Source organism: Hylobates moloch, unplaced genomic scaffold (assembly GCF_009828535.3).
Source record: "Hylobates moloch isolate HMO894 unplaced genomic scaffold, HMol_V3 SCAFFOLD_1, whole genome shotgun sequence".
Lineage (NCBI taxonomy): Eukaryota > Metazoa > Chordata > Mammalia > Primates > Hylobatidae > Hylobates > Hylobates moloch.
In genome coordinates, this window is record NW_026652276.1 from 62407708 (window position 1) to 62431383 (window position 23676).

The 23676-nt window shown below is 33.5% G+C and overlaps 1 protein-coding gene across 4 annotated transcripts in view; it reads left to right on the forward strand.

Annotated features, from left to right (window-relative positions):
• CWC22 (CWC22 spliceosome associated protein homolog) overlaps nucleotides 1–23242 on the forward strand; it is a 63665-nt gene extending 40423 nt beyond the window's left edge. For 3 of the 4 annotated variants that reach the window (XM_032755251.2, XM_058440590.1, XM_058440587.1), the window contains exons 12-20: nucleotides 1269–1373; nucleotides 2647–2728; nucleotides 8173–8233; nucleotides 12217–12294; nucleotides 12894–13046; nucleotides 14673–14800; nucleotides 16331–16432; nucleotides 16525–16745; nucleotides 21553–23242. In XM_032755251.2, the coding sequence (XP_032611142.1) occupies nucleotides 1269–1373; nucleotides 2647–2728; nucleotides 8173–8233; nucleotides 12217–12294; nucleotides 12894–13046; nucleotides 14673–14800; nucleotides 16331–16432; nucleotides 16525–16745; nucleotides 21553–22136 (1514 nt within the window). In that variant the 3' untranslated portion in view covers nucleotides 22137–23242. Of the gene's footprint in view, nucleotides 1–1268; nucleotides 1374–2646; nucleotides 2729–8172; nucleotides 8234–12216; nucleotides 12295–12893; nucleotides 13047–14672; nucleotides 14805–16330; nucleotides 16433–16524; nucleotides 16746–21552 lie in introns of those variants that run through there. The other variant, XM_058440594.1, reaches the window with a different exon arrangement.
• The last annotated feature ends 434 nt before the right edge of the window (nucleotides 23243–23676 follow it).

Sequence of the window (23676 nt, forward strand, 5' to 3'; positions counted from 1 at the left end):
AAACATTCTTCTAGAGCTGGCATAAAAAAATGGCCCCAGCAGGAAGTAGGCACAGCTTTAGTAATTAGCACCTTCGACTGACCCAGGTGTACTTGTGTTTTAGATCTTAACAGCATTTGGGAAAACAGCAGGAATGCCTGTCTTCCTACTACTGAATACTAAATAGTTTCTTTTAAAAGTCTGTCTAAACCATGTTGCATAGTAATAAACTAGATACTTCAGATTATCTCTTGAATTCACATTTGTTTGAAATATTCTTGAGATTTGTACGTCAGATAAGGGCCGAATGACTACTCTTCATTTTTGTAAAATGATTTGTTTCTCATAATGTGAAGCTCTCTGCTAACTTTCATTATGTGTCTCCTGATTTATACTGCTTAAATATAAAGAAATTAGAATTTTTCTTAAAGTGAATTGATCCCAGAACTTTGTATTAAAAGCCCTCTGATTATAATAGAAATGCGAAAGTAAAGAGTTGGTCAGGTTTGCAAAGTCTTTTATCAGGCTAACAGAGCACCATTGGGCAAAGTATAATTTCAGTTTTTGTCATTTGTTTGCTTTTAACATAATGACTGGCCTTGTGTAGTCTCATATACATCAGTGTTTTCATCCAGTTTTGAATATATCATTTGTATTTTTAAAAGTGATAATCTAATACAGTGCTTGTCTTACCAGTTGTCTTAAAGGCTTTTAAACTTGTTTCTGTTTTATATATGAAAAGTCTTTGAATTTATTGTAATGTTCAATTTAGTAGGTATATATTTTAATAAAAATCTCATTACTATTTATTTCAAGTGAACACTAAATTATGCAATTATTTTCTCTCCCTTCTTTGTCTTTCCAAGTACATTCTTAGCCTAAATTCTTGTTTTCTGTATCTAGCCTTAACTTTTTATAATGGACTGTCTTCTTTCTGATGATGAAACAATATTTTGACTCCCATATACCAACTTCTATTCCTAATATTTGCCAGTGCTCTTGCTTTTTTCAAAAACCATCATCTACTTTTTCTTCGTTTTTCTCATCTCCTTGTTTCATGGGCACTTTTTATGTGGCAGAAGAGTGATACATACAGCTCTCTTTAGTCAAATCAGTTATAATGCTTTTTGACAACCTAGGCAATAACGCGAGGCTTGGTGGTTATCTTTGTTGGCTAGTAAACTGTTACACCACAGTGGATTTCAACGAACTGAGAATTATCTTCTTAGAATGAAATATATGTATATGACTTGCACATTTTTTTCCTAAACTTACTTTGTACTTTACAGAAATTCTTGATGAGGGAGATACTGACTCAAACACAGACCAAGATGCTGGGAGTAGTGAAGAGGACGAGGAAGAAGAAGAGGAAGAGGGAGAAGAAGATGAAGAAGGTAAACATATAGCATATTCAAATAATATTATAAGATACTCTAAAATTAATTCTAATGTAATCTTCTAAAACAATAGTTCTCAATCTTTGGGGAGAGCGAGGAGGGCTGCTGATGGCATCTAGTGGGTGAAGACTAGGGCTGCTGTCAAACAGCCTACAAACCACAAGACTGCCCCTACAACAAGATATGATCTAGCCCAAAATGCCAGTATTGCCAAGATTGAGAAACTGCTCAAAAAGTATTAAACAAATTCATTTTTTAACATCAACACAATTTTAATTTAGTATATTATGCCTTTGATTATATTCTGGACAATGAAAAACATGTTTTCTTATTGAGTTCATGTGATTTATGTAGCCCTGGCAGGAATGTGACGAATGAGAGTGACTGCATATTTGCTGTTCATTTTGGCAAAATAGAGTGAAGAGGCCAAAAGCTATATTTACACAGAAGTAGTGTGTTCTTCCTCTTCAGCTTTGATTACATTGTTTCACAGAAATAAGCTCAGAACTTTACTTTGGTTAAGGCACAGTTAATACATCAGAACATAAATAAACTGGTCATTATTTACATGTATTGCATGTGTGAAGATATTAAAAGTATACATTTGCCTTTTAGGGCATAATAAATACTTCTGTCTTATGGTACAATTGTTCTTCTGTAACGTATTTTGTAAAAATAGATTTAATTTCTTCCAACTTTTTAAATTAAAATTATCTTCTATCCATGTACTACATTTTACTTTAGAATTTCCTTGTTTTATGTGAAAATACTGTTCAAATGAAAACTATTAAATGTTTATAAGGAAAGTTTTCATGCATTAAATAAGAGAAAATTTTAACAAATATATGTATTTATGTTGGACTCATCCAGCCTGTTGTGATGATCCAGTGTTCTCTGAAACTGAAGTTTTACCCATGAGTTATATAGTGCGTCTAAATTATCAAGATATTGTTTATAACTCTAGAAATAATATTTTACCAGACAACAGCATGAGTGCAGCCTTTTATAGTATCTAAATGAGCAGATAACAGATAAACGAAAATAGTTTTCTTGGCTTGGTTCTGGACTTCTTTGAGCTAACATTGTGATATAGCAAAAGACTTGAAATAGTTACTTTCAATTCTATAAATACTAATTTACACAGTAAAAAGAGAATATTATTAAATTTGTATTGATTCTAAATAGATTTTTGAAGAAAATGCTATACAGAGATACATTTTAACTTCACATTTATTTTTGCAGTTTTGTAATTTTGTTATGTTTCTTTCAGGACAAAAAGTAACTATTCATGACAAAACAGAAATTAACCTGGTCTCATTTCGTCGTACAATTTATCTTGCTATTCAGTCAAGGTAAGGCATCATATCTCAGTTCATCCTTTTTTTGTTTTTGATAAGGGATGGGTAAAGAGATCAGGGATACATTTTAGGGTCTCATAACAGAAAACTGGACACCATTTCAGCATTCTTAGACTACCTACCTCTGTCCCCCATCCCATGCCCAAGCTCATAGTACCCTTCTGTTGATTCTTTGCTTTACAGGCAAATTGTTTTTACTTAATTGGAAGGTCTAATTGTGTTACCTAATTAAATGGTTTTTTAGTTATATCATTTCTTATAGTTAAGTGCCACTAATAAAAACCTGAAAATAATTCTGTTTTACAAGACAGCAGAGTACCTAATTTTATAATGAAAATGTAATATTTAATATTTTTAAAATTTGGTTTCTAGTTCTGATTCGAGGCAAAGAAGCACTGTTGTGATGACTGTTGGACAGTGATTTGCTCTGCAGATGTAAATGAGTATAAACAGAAATAGGAATTAGACTTAGGAAGATTTTGAAGACTCTTTGAAGTAATGCTAAGTAAGAAGTGGTGTGATGTGATGTCATGAAAACAAAACCTATTCGCTTTGAAGGCTGTGAATTTGGTTTTGAAGAGAAATAAATGAGGATGTTAAATCTTAGTGCATCTGGTACTTTGTATGTGAATCAACCTATTGATTTAATAGGCACAGTGTTTACATTTTACACTGGAGGAGAAATATTTCCTCAGTTTTGTTTCATTACTAGGCTTAGTATATTCCATTTAGTATGATGTAATAGCAATAATGATTCATAAGTAGGAGTCATCCTGTTTTCAGTCTGAACAGTTTTTGCCTTTAGAAGAAGATTCCTCTATCTTCAAATAGAGGAATGTTAAACAGCAAAACATTGGTTGGGAATTTTTTTGCTTTATCCTTACCTATTTTCTCTTCACATAAAAAGTATTAAATATTTTTTCATATAAACTTGAAGTGAAAGGTGAGAAATATTTTGTCAGAGGTAAATAGTCTTGGGGTTTGACCTTTCATTTGTTTGTCCTTTTAGAAATCCAACAGTCATCAGTTGTGAGCAGCAGATTTACTGTGTTAGTGTTGCAGTTAACATTAACTTTGAAGAGTTACAGTGGAGCTCTTTGAATAATTATTTGAAAGAAACGTAACCTTGATAATCTCTGAATCACACAAAAGACTTGAAAAATTAAAGCATTAAAAAACAAGTAATAGCCACTATTATATAGTGGTATCAGTCCTAGTAGCAGTAATTCCTGTCTTATATGTTGAGTTTCTGTGGGGATTTTTTGTTATTTTTTTAAACATTATTAATTTTAATTAGTTAATTTTTATTTATAATTGGCACATAATAATTGTACATATTTATACCCTAAGGGTGATTATACATTGTATAATCAAATCAGGGTAATTACCGTATCTATCTCTTTAAACATTCATCATTTCTTTATGGTAACAACATTCAAAATCTGGCTACATTGGTATTTGCTATAGCCACCCTGCTATGTAATGTGAATCAAGGGCTTTTTGTTCATGCTATTTGACCCTTGTTTTTCATTACTGTATTTCCTAAAGATGTAAATGTGGATACATAATTATATACAGAATTGTTTGGTGCAAAAAAAAAAATGGAGACAATCTTATTTTCTACCACAAATAATCAAAATGTCCAGTCTACGCCACCACTGAAAATTAGCTTAATAGAGAATTGTTTTAAATGTGAGCAGACAGCTTGATGTAATATTAAGTGGGATAAAAACTGTGTAACTGTATAGAATTGTGCTTATAGTATTTTCTTAACTGTAAAAATAGGCAGATTCTAGAAATAATATGTAACATATCAACAGTGATTATCTTAAGGGGAGGTTTATGTTTATTATATACCAGGCTAAAAATCAGGAATAGGATGTAATCATCAAGCCAGGTGGCTATGAGGTCATCTTAAACCGTCCACTTTTGAAAATCTTGTGAACAAAAACCAAGTTCTGGCAACGGAACTATGTGGAAATTTTATTTTTTATATTTGTTTTTGTTGACTAATCTGACCAGTAGTCTTATCTTCCTTCTGTTATGGCTCCTTAAATACCCTTTTTTATATGCATAAAACATTAAACTACACAATTGCCTTTGCTATTTAAAAATAAAGCATTCCTGTTTGTTCTTGCCTTTAAACGATATTCCAGTCTGATTTTATTTTATTGAAGTTGTAACATGAGAGAGAAATGTTCTACCATGTCCCCACCTGTTTAAAGTTTTTGATATTGGACACATCAACATAACCATTTGTAAACACAACTTGAAATCTGGCATCATGTAAAGAAGACAGTAATTCAGTAAATGTCTTCTTTTTTCTTTACCCTCTCTTCAGTTGCTATTAATTTGTGTTAAACCTGAAACCCATTTGGTTTAGCAACCTAAGATGAGAACTAAAATATCAAGAAAATTTAATTCATTTAATATTTATAATTAGTACAACCTAGAAACTATCTTGGTGTAGGGAGTCATTAAATACTTTCAAAATAAAACAAGAACAAGAAAAACAGACTCATATAGCTAACTTTCTCCCTGATACTTCACTTAGTAGATAAAAGGAAAGTAGTAACATTTCTTTATCAACTACTTGACTGTTTTTCAGAAATTTCAGGATTTTGTCTCAGTACTAATTTCATTTTTTGAAAAAGCTGGAAAAGAAAAAGTCACATCTGTTTTAAATGTTTTTGGTTTTGCTCTATTATTAAAAGGTATCAATTACCATTTAGTATTTTAATCTTAATGTTAGATACTGTTTAATATTATCTGTTATATAATCCTGGATTATCACTCTGTTGTGCTTAGGAAACCCTCTAAGTAATAGAAGCTGAGGAATATAGATGAACTGCAAAACTAAGTCCATAATCATTACTTAGTGATGATTTTATGCTGTGTTATCAAAAGTAAGGGTGTGGGCATTCCACAGAAATGCAAATATAGTAGCATTATTTCTGAATCAATAAACAATTAACAAATTGAGTTTGCTGATTCTCTTAGGTGAACTATACTGACGATATTTTAAATTCTGTTCATATGAATACTGGGTAAAAGCATGTTTTTTTCTTGCAAGCTATTTCACATTTACTATTTTTATATGTGGTATTTATAAAATGTGGATGCCCTGTGTTTAGGATGAACCAAGCTAACTTGTAAAAGTACTGATTAAGCACTAACGTCATGCTGAGCTCCTGGTACGCCTTTCACCTCTTGGAAGCAGTGTAGAAAAATATAAGAAATTGGCAGTGTCTAGTAAAAGTAGATAGAGTTATGATAGAATAATATATCATTTACTCTTCTACACTGAGATTTTAATATAAGCAGAGAAACTTGACCTGTGCTTGCTCCCGTCTTAATGAGGACTTTTCCTGGCTTCTCTAAACACGTGATACACATTTCAAGAAATGACTTTTCGAATTAAGTATTAATTACAGCCTTTTCTTATCAAATATTGGGTGAGAAAGTGTAAATATTCCTGTGTTCAAGTTCTACTTCTGGGACTATGTGGCCAGGAGCAAGTTTCGAATACTAATACCTAAGTCTCATTTTTCTCATCTATAAAAATGAGAGTCAAATTAGATTGTCTCTAAATCCTTCTGAAATCCTATGTATAAACCTAAATCAGTATAGTATCCTATAGGTGTTTTTACCTCCAGTTGTTTCCAATTTAGGTATACATTTGTGAAGAAGAATGTATTTCTTAAAAATTTTAGGTAGTTGTAATTTTTTTTAAAGTATTAACTTTTAAAAGCTTTTATTTCTTTGTCCTCATTGTTAACTATTCTACCTATTGTTTTATCTAAGCTTTTGAATAGAGTTATTGCTCTTTTTCTTTCTTAGATTTATTTAACAACTAAATGTAGAACAGAACAGCTAGATGTCTTGAAAACCTTGAGCGCTGGGAAGCACTCTTTGAGATCTGGACCTGATTACCCAGATTTAGAGTACTTAGATTTGTCCTGTAACATGGGATTATCAAGTCAGAACATTTAATAAATTCTTTATGTACAGTTATTATCCTCCAATGCTTGAAGGAAAAGATATTGCTAACACTTAAGAATTTACTACCATCATACTTGAGTGACGAGTTTGTAGTGGGAAAACATTCGATAAGCATTACATGATTGCAGAAATGAGAGACACTTACACATCATGTGTTTTGTTTCTTAAAATGAAGAAAATCACATAGAATAGAAACCCTTTTATCTGATTAGTTATGGCTTGAAGTTGGTTGGTTTGAGAGAGTAATACAATTCAGTGCATATACCTCTTTTTTATTTTTATTTTTGCTTTTTTAAGATTGAGATTTTATTCACATGCTATGATACTCACCCATTTAAAGTGTACATTTACAGTCATGCGCCATATAACGACTTTTCAGTCAACAATAGACCACATAGGCAATGGTGGTCCCATAAGATTATAATACCATATTTTTACTAAACCTTTTCTATGTTTAGGTGTGTTTAGATACATAAATACTTACCATTGTGTTAACAGTTGCCTACAGTATTCAGAAGTACAGGAACATGCTGAACAGGTTTGTAGCGTAGGGGCAACAGCCATAGCATGTAGCCTAGGTATATTAGGTTGTACGATCTAGGTTTGTGTAAATACACTCTATGATGTTCTCACATGAAAAAATTTCCTGGCCAGGCGCGGTGGCTCAAGCCTGTAATCCTAGCACTTTGGGAGGCTGAGGTGGGCGGATCACGAGGTCAGGAGTTCGAGACCATCCTGGCCAACATAGTGAAACCCTGTCTCTACTAAAAATACAAAAAAATTAGCAGGACCTGGTGGCGGGCACCTGTAGTCCCAGCTACTCGAGAGGCTGAGGCAGGAGAATGGCATGAACCCGGGAGGCGGAGCTTGCAGTGAGCCAAGATGGTGCCACTGCACTCCAGCCTGGGGGACAGAGCTAGACTCTGTCTCAAAAAAAAAAAAAAAAAGAAAAAAAAAATTTCCTAAGAATGCATTTCTCGTTAGATAACCGTGTCATTAAGCGATGCATGAGTGCAGGTGGTTTTATTATATTTACAAAGTTGTACAACCATCATCATTGTCTAATTCCAGAACATTTTTATTACTCTAAACTAAACCCTGAGCCTATTAGCAGTCGCTTTCTACTCATTTAATCTACTTTTGTGTCCATAGATTTGTTACTTCTGAACATTTTGTATAAATGGAATCATACTATATGTAGTGTTTTGTGTCGGGATTCTTTCACTTAGCATAATTCGAGGATTCATCCATGTTTTATGTATTGGCACTTCATTCTCTGTAGAGTTAAGAGCTATATTTTCCTTATATACACAGTACAACAATATGAAATTACAGTTAAAAAAGATGATTTAAAACCATTTTTAAAGTAAGATTCTTGTATATAAGAGTGTACAGTCTGTGTTGCAAGCTTTTAACCTTTGTGATCATTTCTGCAGTTTAGATTTTGAAGAATGTGCTCACAAATTGCTGAAAATGGAGTTTCCTGAAAGCCAAACAGTATGTTACTACTTTTTCTATTAGGAAATGTATATATTGGTTTTAAAAATGCTTAAGGCTGTTAATGGGTAAGTTTTGTGGATTGAAGCAATACCTCAGTACTAAATATTTTTTAATGTAGGTTTTATATCATTTTAAGATAACACAAAGCTTAGGGTGTTTCAGATATATTGCTCACTCCAGTGAATTAAATTTTCTGCTCAAATGAGATATGGTAAAAAGAGAGTCTCTGAAACACTACACTTTACGTAGAATTTCTGAGTTGTTGCTTATACATCAAATTTTGACTTAAATATAATAGGAAATTTGTTCTTTAATGGATTATGTGGTCCATCTTCTGGATACACTGCAGGGGTATCCAATCTTTTGGTTTCTCTGGGCTACATTGGAAGAAAAATTGTCTTGGGCCACACATAAAATACACTAACACTAAAAATAGCTGATGAGCTAAAAAAAAAATTTTTTTTGCAAAAAGATAACATAATGTTTTAGAAAGTTTATGAATTTGTGTTGGGCCTCATTCTAAGCTGTCCTGGACTGCATGCAGCCTGTTGGCCACAGGTTGGACAAGCTTGCAACTAATGCATTCTTTGCAGTAGAAATGATAAAGATCACAGCACATATTACATTGCTCTAGTTGGATATAGAAGAATTTATATAATTTTTTCATTCTTTTTTTTTTTTAGCCAGAGTCTCACTCTGTCGCCCAGTCTAGAGTGCAGTGGCATGATCCCGGCTCACTGCAACCTCTGCCTCCCAGGTTCAAGCAATTCTCCTGCCTCAACCTCCCTAGTAGCTGGGATTACAGGCACCCTCTACCACACCCAGCTAGTTTTTGTATTTTTAATAGAGACGGTGTTTCACCATGCTGGCCAGGCTGGTCTCAAACTCCTGACCTCAGGTGATCGACCTGCCTCGGCCTCCCAAAGCAGTGGGATTACAGGTGTGAGCCACCACTCCCAGCCTTCATTCATTCATTCCTTTAATGAAAATATATTCAGTAGATACTATATGTCAGGCACACCACAAGATAGCTCCACCTGGGCTCCATGGGACTCACTGTCTTACAGCTTGGTATACTTCACTTTTCAAAGTATCAGAACCCTAATGCCAAGGATAATGAAAATCAGATTAAGTAGATAAAGTTGCTCTTTCTTCTGTTTTTTTTTTTTCTAATGTATGTTATATATATTGCTTCCTTCCCATCTAGATATTACATCCTTAGAAACTGAGCCAAAGCTTTGGTGATTGTATTTTTCTCACTTTGCTTTATATGTGGTAAACCAGGCACAGATGCCAGAGTGAATGTATCAGCTCTGATGGGCTGTTCAGTTTCTAGTTCTTCTAGGTCTTCTTGATTATCGGAGCTAAGTTACTGTTAGATATAAATTCTTTGTCCTAAGCCTTTAAAAATGTTTATGTGTTACAGAGGTTGGCAGCCTGCGGTGGAGGCCTGCTGCGGAGGCCTGCTGCCTGTTTTTATGAATAAAGTATTATTGGAATATAGCAAGACTTATTCATTGATATATTGTCAATGGCTGTTTTCACACCACAGCCGCAGAATAAGTAGTTTTGACAGAGACCATATGGACTCTAAAGCCTAAAATATTTATTGTCTGGCCCTCTATAGAAAAGGTTTGCCGGTCTTTGTTCTAGAATATAGATTAATTCTTGAAATATAATGATATGGAATTTTGACAAAAAATTATCTTTTTAAATGTAAAAGATTCCTTTTTTTCCCTTTCAAAGTTTTGTTATTGGTATATTAGTAATAGTGTGCTTGTTTGTACACTGGCCACGCTTGATATGCCATCATTGGAAGGAAATAAATTAATACATTAAAACCTTTAAAATTATAATTGTAACTGAAATTACTGTATGATCTTGTCATGTTATTTGAGGAAGATAATTAAGCCATTATAAATTGTATTAATATTCATTGAGAAGATAGTTATTCCAGAAATAACCTCAGTATATTTTGATAATATTTGGAAACGTATCTTAGTGCATTTATTTTCATGTACTCAAAAGACTCCTAAAATTGCTGTAATACTTAATTAAAATGTTAAAATATTTAATTATTATAAGCTAGAGGGAATAACTCTTATAATTGCGTTTAGTCTAGGGAAGAAGGTAATTTGTTTTGCAAGTAGTGCATAGCAGTGCTATCAGCATATTACCATGTTTTATGGTAACTGTTATATTATAAAATGTAATGTTGGTAAAAAAAAAGTTGAAAGTGAATTTTCATATATGAAGTTAACATAATTTGGTAGAATTTAGAAAAGCCTTTTTTTTTTAGTTTTTAGTACTTCATGAAATTTTGATACAGTACCCCTTTTCAGAACTTACACATTTATAAACATTTAGTTGAGATAACTTGAGAAAACTTGAGACTTATCTTTATTTTTATATATATTTATATATATATATATAGCACAATATAATGGCATCTGAAAGTAGCCAGCCCTATGTTGTAAAGTGAGGCCTTTGAGCTTTGAGTAGATTGTTCTTTGAGTATCAGTATCTAAAGCAGTGCTGTCCAGTACAACTTCCTGTACTGATGGAAGTATTTATATTCTGTACTTTCTAGTACAGTAGTCACTAGTCACATGTGGCTTTTGAGTACTTGAAATATGACTAGTAATGTGGCTGAAGAACTAAAATTTTAATTTTATGTATAATTTAACATAATTTAAATTTAAATAGCCACTAGCCATAATGGCTAGCGGCTACCATGTTGAACAGCATAATTCTGGAGTATCTGTTCTGTGCTTCTCCAAGGTTCCCTTCCTACTTCTTGCTCTAAGTCCTCCTCTGGAGTCTCTGACAATACTGTTAACATATGCAGTAAATACTTAATTATATAATTTTTTAAAATATTTACTATTTTTAGTTAGGTTGTATCCTGTGTCAGTAAATATGACAAAATGTCAAAATTGTTCATTGAAAATCTAAAGGTAAAAATTAAAAAGCAACACGTTTTTATATGCTTGCTTTCTGTTTGCACAAAGCAAGTATATTACAGTTACTCTATTTGGAAAATTATTTTAAGTTTCTGGTAAATCTTTATAGAAAAGATTACACTGATCGTAGATGAATTAACACCTTTTTTCATTTTGTCTCTATTCACCTTATGTTGCTTGAGTTTTTTCGTCTATGACATTGCTATAATCAATACATATTTCATTTGAATTATTTCAGGAATTAATATATTAATTAAAAAACTAATTTGTTAAGTAGAAATCATCTGTGATGATAGTATTTCTTGACTGGGCATTTATTCATTAGCTTAACAATTTTCAGAGAGGTTTACATGGCACTTGAATAGCTAATTGGAACAATATACTAGCAGTTATGGAATGATTCCTTTTATTTGTATAGATCCATATAGGTAGGTCTATATGAATAACATTTATTTTGAGGTGAGAAAATTCATCCACAGAGGTGTTTTTTGATGTTTCTTTATCAACGTTAACGTTATGTTAACGTTGAAGTTGTACCCACTTATGCCTCTGTAAAGACTAATAATGATCTGCCTTTTCCATACTAAATATATTCCTTAGCAATTGAGTTCGTATCCTTGGGACATATGTAACTGAATTGTTAGATGTTGTGTTGGTGAGTCTATATTTAAAAGAAGTCTGCATAGAATCCTTTAAGAATGCAGTGTATTAAATCTCTCCCTCATATGTCTGTTTCCTATACTAGGTTTTCTTGATGTGGTTCATACTTATCATGAATTTAGAATTTTATAATTAATGTAATTAGCATAAGTGACTGTGGAAGCTGTCAGGCAGACCCAAGCCTTTAAAAAATTATGAGTTTAACATAGATTGAGGTTTTTATTTTATTTATAAAATTTTTAAACTGTTTTAAACCCTTATTTAAAAATGCAGGCAGTCACTATCATACTGGTAAATTATACAATATTTAGTTGCTTTGTGTTTTGAATCATTAATGTATTTTTTTTTCCCAAATAGAAAGAACTCTGCAACATGATACTTGATTGCTGTGCCCAACAGAGGACATATGAAAAATTTTTTGGCTTATTAGCTGGGGTGAGTTCCAGCCTCTACTGAGGGAATTCTTAAAACGAATATTGTAAATTAATGATTTCTGCTTTATGGTCTGGTCTCATATAACAACATATTACCATTTTTGCTAAAAGCATATTATTCTCTCCTTCCTCAGGTTTCCCACTCTCTTCACCTTCCTCTTTTTCTACTTCATTTTTGCAGTGCTTTAACTTTGCATATCACTTTTCCAGAGCTTTTTGGAATTTTCCATGATTTGTAATAATTTTCCAATAGACGACAAGTAAATGCTGCCTTTTCAAAATCTCAAAGCCATGTCTAAAGTCAAGTACATGTTCAGGCAGCACAATTAAAGCATGATCTAAAATATTTCTTTAAGCCCTACCCACATGTGATCAGCTACATGTATGATTTTGTTTTAACACGTAAATCTCAGGTAATTAGAAACCATATATATTAACTTCTTTTTTGAGCATCATATGGCACAGAAGGATTTAGTGATATATGCTCTTTGAAAATATAAAACATATTTATTAAGTTTTGATTCAGTAAATTTAGGATTTAATATGCTCATAATTGTATTAACATTCAATTTTTAATGGTACTGATTTTTTATTTATTAGCGATTTTGCATGCTAAAGAAAGAGTACATGGAATCCTTTGAAAGTATATTCAAAGAACAGTATGATACCATCCATCGCTTGGAAACAAACAAATTGAGAAATGTTGCTAAGATGTTTGCTCACCTTTTATACACTGATTCACTTCCATGGAGTGTAAGTACATGGGTCAATATTTATACTTCCTTCCTAATTCCCTGTTCTCAAATAGATTTTGGTATAAGCTAGCCATATTTATCCTATTATGAAATGTGCTTTAAAATGAAATGTGTAGAACTGCTGTCTTTGAGATAATCGTCATGTAATAAGGAATCAGAAAGCTAGGTAAATAATATACAAGAAATACTATCTTTGTATTAACAGTCCAAACATGCCAGTGTTTCAATAGTGATGGCTAAGAGTGTCTTCAGGAAAAATACTGCAGCTTTTCGTCTTCTCTGTGTACACAGACATGCATGCACACTCACATCCACATATGCCACTATTTTGGTGGTAAATGTGTCTCTGAATTACTCTCCCTTGATTCCTGAGGAAATAACTCTCCATGGGTCCTCTTGTTGGATTTAAGAAAAATGACTGTTCTAGAAGGATGTGTTCTTTTTAGCAGACACTGAAGTTGGGTAAGCTATAGAGAGGATATCCTATAGTCATAGAACAAAGAAAGATACATTCTTGATGGGGAAATGTGCACTGGATTGAAATTTGAAATGCGTTCATTAAGCTGGCATTTATTTTACAGCTGTTAGTCAACCAGTGTTAGTTAGCCACCACTTACATACTGAGTCATTGAGAGAGGTGCTGGGTATTCAAAGTGAATTATTCATGGCCCCTCCTTTCAAGAGGCTTACGGTATAAGACCAGAGGTAAGATATGCCCATAGCAATGATACAAAATAAAAAGTCTTAGATTCTAAGAAAAGCAAAATTGCTAAAGGAATTGAAAGAAAGAAAGAGAGAAGAGAAAGAGAAGAAAAGAGAAGAGAAATTACATCCAGGAGGAAAGAACAGGATTATCTTGTAGAATGCCATCCTGCTAATGGTAGAATGAGGCAATATCTCAAACTTACAAACATTGGTTAGATTTTTATAGTACTTTAAGTACCAAGTATGTCCAGCTACATTAATAGGCATTTGTAATCTAACCTAGGAGACTAATTGTAATAATTTTTGACTTCGTTTTTTCCCCTCTTTGAGAAAATGAAGAATTTTAAACAATTAACTAACTAATGGGTCCCCCAAACACATAACCCATAAAAACTAGAGGTTACTTTTATTTTTATTTGCCCTAAAAATATTTCTTTAGTCATTTCAATTTTTAAATTGCTTAAAGCAATTAAAGTCTTAATATTCAGAATAAACCATTATACTTTCTTTTTTTTTTTTATCATATATTATATGTGCTAAACAAAATTGTAGCCTAATGTGCTAAGTGGCATTTTGCCCCAAACCCTCATATACACCACATTTTGATGAATAAGGTTTAGGAGCTAGTAATCTTTACCATTATATACTCAAGAGAGGATATCTTCCCTGCTATAAAAAGCACATTACTCAAAACAGAGAATGAAATCTATTTCTGTAGTATCTTAACAGTTTGAAAGTTAGTATAGAGAAGTAGTTTTAAACTTTATGTCAGCATAAGGGGAGATATTCAGAGATAACTCTGGTTGAAGATGAGAATAAATAGTAATTTTGAGAAACACTTAAACCTACAAATATTGGTCACTCTGTCCTGTGTTTTATAAATTAAAATATACTTGTCTTTTTTGATTTTAATTTTCAGGTTCTTGAATGTATAAAACTGAGTGAAGAAACCACCACATCATCCAGTAGAATTTTTGTCAAAATATTTTTCCAGGAACTGTGTGAATACATGGGTCTTCCTAAACTTAATGCAAGATTAAAGGATGAGTAAGTTTGCCGTTAAGCACTTTTTATTCTTATTGACCTCTGGTTTTCTCCCATTGTAGCAGACATAAGCCCATCCGAGATTGAAAAACGAGCTAAGCAGCCTGAGACAATCTTCATCCATTAATCACTATGAATCTCATGTTATGTCACACAGGACAACATGCAACTTTTAGTGGTGGTTTTTGGTTTAAGTGCAGTTCAAATTAATGCCTTTTTAAATTTTCTTAGAAAATACAGAATGATTTTTGTATGCTCACTTGAATTCTCCAGTGATATTTATAATTTTATTTTCTTTTTACCCTAATTTTAAGCCTTAGAATGATAACTAATATTATCAGTGGACAGTTTTGAGTATATATTTCATCTATTAATAATTGTTCGAATTATTACATGGAACTAGAGCCTTATTTCAGGACTATTATGTAATCCTCTCTCACCTTTCTTATTTCCTATTTATTCAGATTGCCACTTAGATTGACTTCTACTCCATTGACACTACTGAAATCATCCTTTCAGATTTCTCAGTGACCACCTGCCATATTTGGTTGTCTTTCTCAGGCTGCATGCCTCTTCACTTCTCTGCCTTACTTATGCAGTTGACCACCTACTCACTGTGGCTCCACGCTTTCTTCTCACCCCCTCTCTCAGTCTCCTCCTCAGCCTGCCCCTTCAGTGTTCCTCGGTTCCACACACTATCTCTGGACTATTCCATCCACTTCTGTTGGCTTCACATACTTACTTATTTGGTCCCTGTCTGCTTGACCAGGCTCATCTTCTCTCTCTTCAGCAAGCTGCACTCCAGCCATACCAACACTGCCAAGCTTGTTAAACACATCTGGCTCTTTCATGCTTCCTTACCTCAGTTTCCACTGCTGGCATTTTCCTGTCTTCTTGATCTATCTGGCAAACTCTTAATCATTCTTCTTATATTTTACCTTTTTCTGTGAGAAAGTTTTTTCTGACTCCACTGAGTAGTCACTAAGTGTGGTGCTGAAAACCAAATGTCCAAAACTACCTTGTATTGTTAGTGTCTTTCTGGTTGTCTCACTCCATATATATTGTAATTATATGGTCTTCATCCTTGATTTCTCCCTTTTGTTGACGACTTCCACCTCTCCCCCAGTACTTGGCACAGTTCTATGTATGTGTGTGTACGTGTACATACAACAGAGGTTTTTAAAATTTTTTGTACATATACTCACTATATATACAATGTGTGTATATATATATACACACTATATATATTCACACGTGTATATATGTGTATATATTTATCTTTATGTGTGTGTGTAAAAAAAGTTTTTTAAAAACCTCCTACATTGTATAATGATAGAAATTGAATTTGGTACATATCGCTTGACCCTACTCATTTCATTTAGATAGCACGTAGCCTAACCTAATAAATGACATCAACTAGTTACTTGGTTGTATTTCATTTAGTAATTTAATATATGAAAAATCTGAAAAATGACTAAGGATTTTGCCTTTTTAAGCAATGTGTTCTCTTTTGTTTATTTTTTTCCTTTTTAGAACTCTACAGCCATTCTTTGAAGGATTATTACCCCGAGATAATCCAAGAAACACTCGGTTTGCCATCAACTTCTTTACTTCTATAGGTCTTGGAGGTTTAACGTAAGGATTATTCTCAGAATTTATGTTCAGATTATAAAATTATCTCATAATTGTCTTTGAAATAGAATCTAACAGATTATATTTTAAATTAGGGATGAACTGCGTGAGCATCTCAAAAATACACCGAAGGTCATCGTGGCACAGAAACCAGATGTTGAGCAAAATAAATCCTCCCCATCCTCTTCCTCTTCAGCGTCCTCCTCTTCAGAGTCTGACTCATCTGACTCTGATTCTGACAGCAGTGATAGCAGTTCAGAGTCTTCCAGTGAAGAGAGCGACTCTTCATCCATCAGTAGTCATAGCTCTGCCTCAGGTATTGAAGCTCATTTGTAATTTGGCTTGCTCTTTTCTAATAAATATATTGCTGATCTATATGAAGGAAGAAAATAATTTGATTGCTTATTTGTTTTAGAGATCAGTTGTTTAAAAGCCACAATTAATACAAATGGTCCCATCTATCATTCTTGCAGTCTGTAGTACAACATTTATAATGCTGGGATTACCTTTTGACATCCTCATCATAGAAATGAAAATATTTCATTCTCAAATACTTATTTGAGTGATGACTGATATGAACCATCCATTCATAATGTTTGTAATCTAGTTTATAGGAGCTATCCTGATGTTTTTATTTTAAATAAATTTTAGTTTTTTACTTTTAATATTAAAGCTGTTTGTAATTGACATATACATTCAATGTGGATCTCAGATGCTATATGAATTTTTATAAAGGGAACACATCCTCATAGCTAGTACACAGATCAAGATATACTGGTACCCCAGAAGTTCTGTGTGTTTCCTCTCCCAGTTACTACTCCTTCCATCCTCACGGCAGCTACTATTCTGATGTGTAATTTCATAAATTAATTTTGCCTGTTTTTACCTTTAGCATTATGTATTATGGACTCCTTTTTATGTCTGGCTTATTTTTTTACCATTATGTTTGTGAGATTTAGGTGCATTACTGCATTTAGTTATAGTTAATTCAGTAATATTGCTGTGTAGTTTCCTACTATATGAATATACCACAATATATATTTATCATTTTTGCTCAACAGACTTTAGATTTACAAGTGATATTTCCATGTATATTCTTGTACATTATCTTTTGATGACCTTATTTATTTATTCACATTTCTACTGGATATGTACCTATAGGTGGAGTCGCTGTGTCGTAAGATGTGCATATATTTAGCTTTAGTGAATACTGTCAGTTTTTCAAGTGGTTATTCCAATTTGCACACCCACCGGCCATGTATGAGAGTTTCAGTAGCTCCCATTCTCATTAATACTTCAAATTGACCGTCTTTTTCATTTCAGCCATTCTGGTGGATGTGTAATGGTACTGCATTGTGGTTTTAGTTTTAATTTGCATTTCAACTAAGGAAGTTAAATGCCATTTTATACATTATTGGCCATTTGGATTTTTGTTGTCAAGTGGCTGTTCAAGTATTTTACCAATTTTTTTTAATTAAGTTGTTTTCTCTGTTGATTTGTAGGTTTTCTTTACATATTCCAGATATGATATCTTTTGTACATATATGTATTGCAAATAACCAGTCCCATTCTTGTCTCTCTAGCCCTGCAAGGCTACCAGACCTGTGGTGTCTTCTGTCCCTCAGTAGCATCACTGAATCAGCAGATGCTCCCAGGGAGAAAGTGGCTGTAGAACATCGCTTACTTCTCAATGTTTCTGCTTTCTCCTGCATCTTGGCCCCTGTGGTCCTTGTTTTTCCACTAGCTCTCTGATGCCTTTATATTTTTTACTTTGTAACTGTAACCTTTTATTTTGAGCTAATTTTAGACTTAGGAAATTGCAAAAACGGTACAGAGAATTTCCATATACTCTTCATCCAACTTCCCCTAATGGTAGCATCTTACATAACCCTGGTTCATTTATCAAACTAGGAAATTAGCATTGGAACAGCATTATTGACTAGACTACAGATGTGATTTGAAAACCAGTTTTACCACTAATGTCGTTTTTCTTATATCAGGATTCTGCTAGCATTTAATTGTATTCTCAGTTTTCTGCATTCTATGATAGTTCCTCTCGGGCTTTCCTTGTTCTTAATAGCCTTAACACTTTTGAAGTCCTCTGGTCACTTATTTTGTAAACTGTCCCTCAGTATGGAGTTTCATCTGATGTTTTCTCATTATTAGAATGAGATTAGACATTTTTGGCAAGAGTACATTAGAAACAATGTGTTGTTCTTAGTGCATCTTATCAAGAGGTTCATAATTTTATTTTAGGTGACAACCTTGATCACTTGAGTAAGGTGGTGTCCACTGGATGTCTTCAGGGAAACTATTTTTCTCTGTGAAAATATCTTGTAGGGAGATAACTTGATACTATGCAAATCTCTTTTTCCTCCAGCTTTTACTCACTAATTTTAACATCCATCTTTGGATCTTGTCTGCAACGCTTATTTTTACTATGGTGTTTTCCTAATGGTGATTTTTTATTTGTTTGTTTTCTTCTACATCTAGTAATTGAATTTCTTCTGTAAGAAAGTGTTGTCCCTCTTCCCTCATTTATTTATTTAGTCAACTGTATATATCAATATAGACTCATAGTTATTTATCTTATCCTGTGGGTTAAAGTCCAATACTGTCATTTATTTTCTTCAAATCATCTTAGCTTTGGCAATTAGGAGTTCCTTCAACTTGATTTCTGTGTGCTTTTCATCGTTTTTCAATGCAACATTTTAAAATTGTATCTGGCATTTCTAGTTATTTTCAGCAGGAGCACAGGTTTTCCACAGTCTTCTCTATCCAACCTAGAAGTGGAAAGGCTGTAGTAAAAGATGTTTTCAAAGTTTGATCTGGTTCACAGTTTCTGAAAAGATCTGTGTTGTTTTACCCAAGGTCAGCTCTGCTTTCTTTCATTACAGTATCTTGGTCCAAATAAGGGATTGTCTGCTTGTCCTACATGCATGTCATTTCTCATTTTGTTTTGTTTGGATGCAATATTTCATCAAATATGGCATCAGTACTTTCCTCTGTAGCCTTAAATTGAAAGGCTAATCTTTACACCTTTGTTCCATAGCTTGTTATGTTTCAAAGTGTTTTACATACTGTGTGACATCCAGAATTGTGGGGCTGTTTTTTATATTATCAGAGAAAGATTGTTTGCTTACAGGAACTTTTATTCATGAATTGAAGTGTACAAACATTGTTCATTTAACATTCGCCATTTTTATATTCTACAGAATTTGTTATTTCATGGTGTCCATTTTGAGAACAGATGACAACACAGCATGAATTGCTGCAATAAGGGAGCTTGCTGATTCAAAATTAATTTGCCTTCTCATACAATTTCAGTAGAGAACTTTGTTTTATTAATAAAATATTAAATAGCATAAAAGCAGTATGGACTGCCCCAAAATTAGGAAACTGTAATGCAAACATAGCAAAGGGAGAAGAGATTGCCTGTTGTTATATGGCTGGGTTTTAATATCAGTAAAGCCTGACAGTGGTGTACAGTAGGATCAGGGGGACGCTGGTTTAGCACAGAGCCAGATGGTTTCTGCTTGGGTAGCTGCAGCTCAGCTGAGCTGTTTGATAGGAACCAGAGAAATAGGTCCTTAGTGGCAAGCCAACTGACTGTACCGTGTGCCAAAGATATGCATTTAGCAGAAGAAATAGAGGCTGGTACGGTGAGATTTAGGTAGAGTTAGGGTGACAAGAGGCACTTTTCTATCATATTTTCTCTTTCTTGCCTATGTATGAATTTGACAGAAATTTTTGTTATCTTAGCATCTTTGATTTATGCACCCAAATTAAATAACAGATAAACTGATTAAATTTGTTTTCTTGCTTAAATTGGTTATTTCAGTATGACCATTTTGTATTTATAGTTGTGATTATATCAGCAAAATCAAATTGTTTGAGGTCTTTTCAGAAGAGTTTATCCAGAAACTAAGCCTTTGTGGCTCTAATAAAGCCTATGACTGTACATCTTAACATATCTGCTCTTATTGGTGCAGTTAGTGCCTCTCTGATAGTAACAGAGGGGAGAACTATTGTTTTTGCAGGAAGAGGCCTTTCATTGAGAAATACATGTTCATGCTGTTAAGCAAACCCAGTTCTACTCCTCCTATGTTTAGGAAGTGAATGCTAGTTTGGGTGATCATTGTATTTTGATCTGACATAATATTCCTATGAATAACACTCTGTGGGCTGGAATTTTAGCTTTTGGGTTCAATTTGTTAAGTAGAAATGTACCATTTGAGTCGCTTTCTAAAATTTTTACATTTGCTATAAAATTTCTGTTTACTGTCTTAAATCTAAAGATCAAAACAGTACTTTGGTAACTAATGTTGGGATATTATATATTCCCCTTCCTCCCTCCCCCGCTTCCCTTTTTTTTTTTTTTTTTTTGGACAGAGTCCCACTTTGTTACCCAGGCTGGAGTGTAGTGGTGCATTCTTGGCGTACTGCAACCTCTGCCTCCCAGGCTCAATTGATCCTCCCACTCAGGCTCCTGAGCAGCTGAGACTACAGGCTCACGCCACCACAGCTGGCTAATTTTTGAATTTTTTGTAGAGAAGGGGTTTCACTACGTTACCCAGGCTGGTCTCCAACTTCTGGGCTCAAGCAATCTGTCCCCCACCCCCTCTGCTTCCCAAAGTGCTGGGATTATAGGCATGAGCCACTGCACCTGGCCTGAAATGTTGTATATTCTTAAAACGCCGAGGCGGGCAGATCACGTGAGGTCGGGAGTTCGAGACCAGCCTGACCAACAGGGAGAAACCCTGTCTCTACTAAAAATAGAAAAATTAGCCAGACATGGTGGCAGATGCCTGTAATCTCAGCTATTCGGGAGGCTGAGGCAGGAGAATCACTTGAACCCAGGAGGCGGAGGTTGCGATGAGCCAAGATTGCGCCACTGCACTCCAGCCTGGACAACAAGAGCAAAACTGTCTCAAAAAATAAAATTAAATTAAATTAAGCATTTGGTAAGACTCTGTGTCATCAGACTTTCTATTCAGTCAATTTGGCTTTGCACCTAGTTTATTTGAGTTAGTAAACCTACACTGTATCAGTAAATGTGATTGTTATAATTATGAAATTAAGGTTGAAATGAAAGCTAACTGTCTTTTATTTTACACATGCAGCTAATGATGTAAGAAAGAAGAGACATGGGAAGACCAGAAGTAAAGAGGTAGATAAATTGATCAGAAACCAGCAAACAAATGATAGGAAACAAAAAGAAAGAAGACAAGAACATGGGCACCAGGAAACAAGGACTGAGAGAGAAAGGTCAGAAAAACACAGAGATCAAAATTCAAGAGATTCAAATTGGAGAGATCTTATAACAAAGTACACATCAGACAAAGATGTTCCTTCTGAACGAAATAACTACAGTAGAGTTGCGAATGACAGAGACCAAGAAATGCATATAGATTTGGAAAATAAGCATGGTGATCCCAAAAAGAAGAGAGGAGAGAGAAGAAATTCTTTTTCTGAAAATGAGAAGCATACACACCGAAATAAAGACAGTGAAAATTTCAGAAGAAAAGATAGATCAAAGTCAAGGGAAATAAATAGAAAACACTCAGGCTCAAGAAGCGATGAAGATAGATATCAAAATGGTGCCGAGAGACGATGGGAAAAATCTAGCAGATACTCTGAACAATCCGGAGAATCAACGAAAAGTCAGGACCGGCAAAGAGAAAAGTCTCCAACAAAACAAAAATAATTCTACAAAATGACATAAACTGGACATGCCTTATATTCAGTTGAAACAAATTATTTTTTACTTTGACGAACTTTATAGAGAATTCTTGTATAAAGTACTGGTTTGTATTTGTAACTTTAAAAAAGTTTTCATTTTAACATATTTTATAATTGGTAAGTCTCAAGGCCCTACACGTAAAATTATTTGAAAAGTTTCACCAGAAAGGGATGTAAGTCTTGCTTATATTTTGTGAATAAAATGATCAAAAGCTCATTGATTCAGTGATGTTTTTTCAATTGACACAATATTTTTTTTGAATTGTTTAGGAAGCTGTTATAGTGAATTATCAGTGCTTTTTTGTTTGTAACTGAAGACCAAAACAGGTGAACCTTTTCAGTTTAACATTTTTGCTTTGTTAATGAGATGTTATGAATCTTTTTCAGGTAGTCACTTTTTTTTTTAATAGAGGATTTGTTACAATTTTCATATTAGGCTTTGAACAAAGTATGTAATGTGTAATTTTTTTCACAAGTGTTGGTAAAGCTAGGTGTATGTTAGTCTTTAAACCAATACACAGGTATTTATAATCAGAACTTCTCCCACAGGAAATATTTCTTCTCTCTGGACTCCTGGGTATCATTTAATTGAAATTCTTTGTGATTAGTGCATTTTTCTCAGCCTTGAAGTTATATCACTGTTGATGAGTTAATGTGTATTTAATTTTTAGTTTAGGTTAATAGATCATTGGAAAACATATAGTTGTGAAATATGCAAGCAGCCTAACTGTAATTTCAGTTTTTTATACGAATTTTAAGGGTTTCCATCATTGTAACTGTTAACCGATTAATTAATATGACTGCATTAGTTATTACTTTTGAAATAAATATTTCCTCTAAGATATTAGACTTGCTGACAAACATTTGACCTTCCTTGCTAAATATAGACTTCTTGTGTTTGCTCACCTTAAAGGTGCATATAGTTCATTTTAGCCAATGTTTGGTTTCAGAAATAGTGGGACCACCATTTTAATGTTTAGTTTTGGGGCATATGCTGATTCAAAATGTTTCCTATTTTTGTTGTTTAACTTGAGTATAAATAACAATAAAATTCATGTAAAGAAATATCCGCTCCTTCTCCCCACCAACTCACAAGTATTCATTCGAATGAGACAGCTTGGATAAATTCCTTTTAGTGTTTTCTCCCTTTGTGGTGGTTAAAATTTGGTGTCATTGGAAGGGACTATCATGGACGGTGCATTCCGCAGAACTGCAAGCTGAGCAAATCGGATTTAACAAACATGTAGGCCATGAGCCCTAAGGGAAATAGTTTATTTTTTTACCTGAGCCCTCATCTTCAGGGTTGGTAAAAAGGAAAAAACAGTAGACTAGAAATTTTAGTTTATTTTCTACACTTTAACCTTAGTTCATGACTTTTACATGTAAAAATGGGAACCCATTCATTTTATTAAGTGCTTAAGACCTTAGAGTTATTAGATTATTTTCAAAATGTTATTAATATGTATTAATCTTCTGCTGTTTGCCCAGGTTTGTTTTAGGTACTA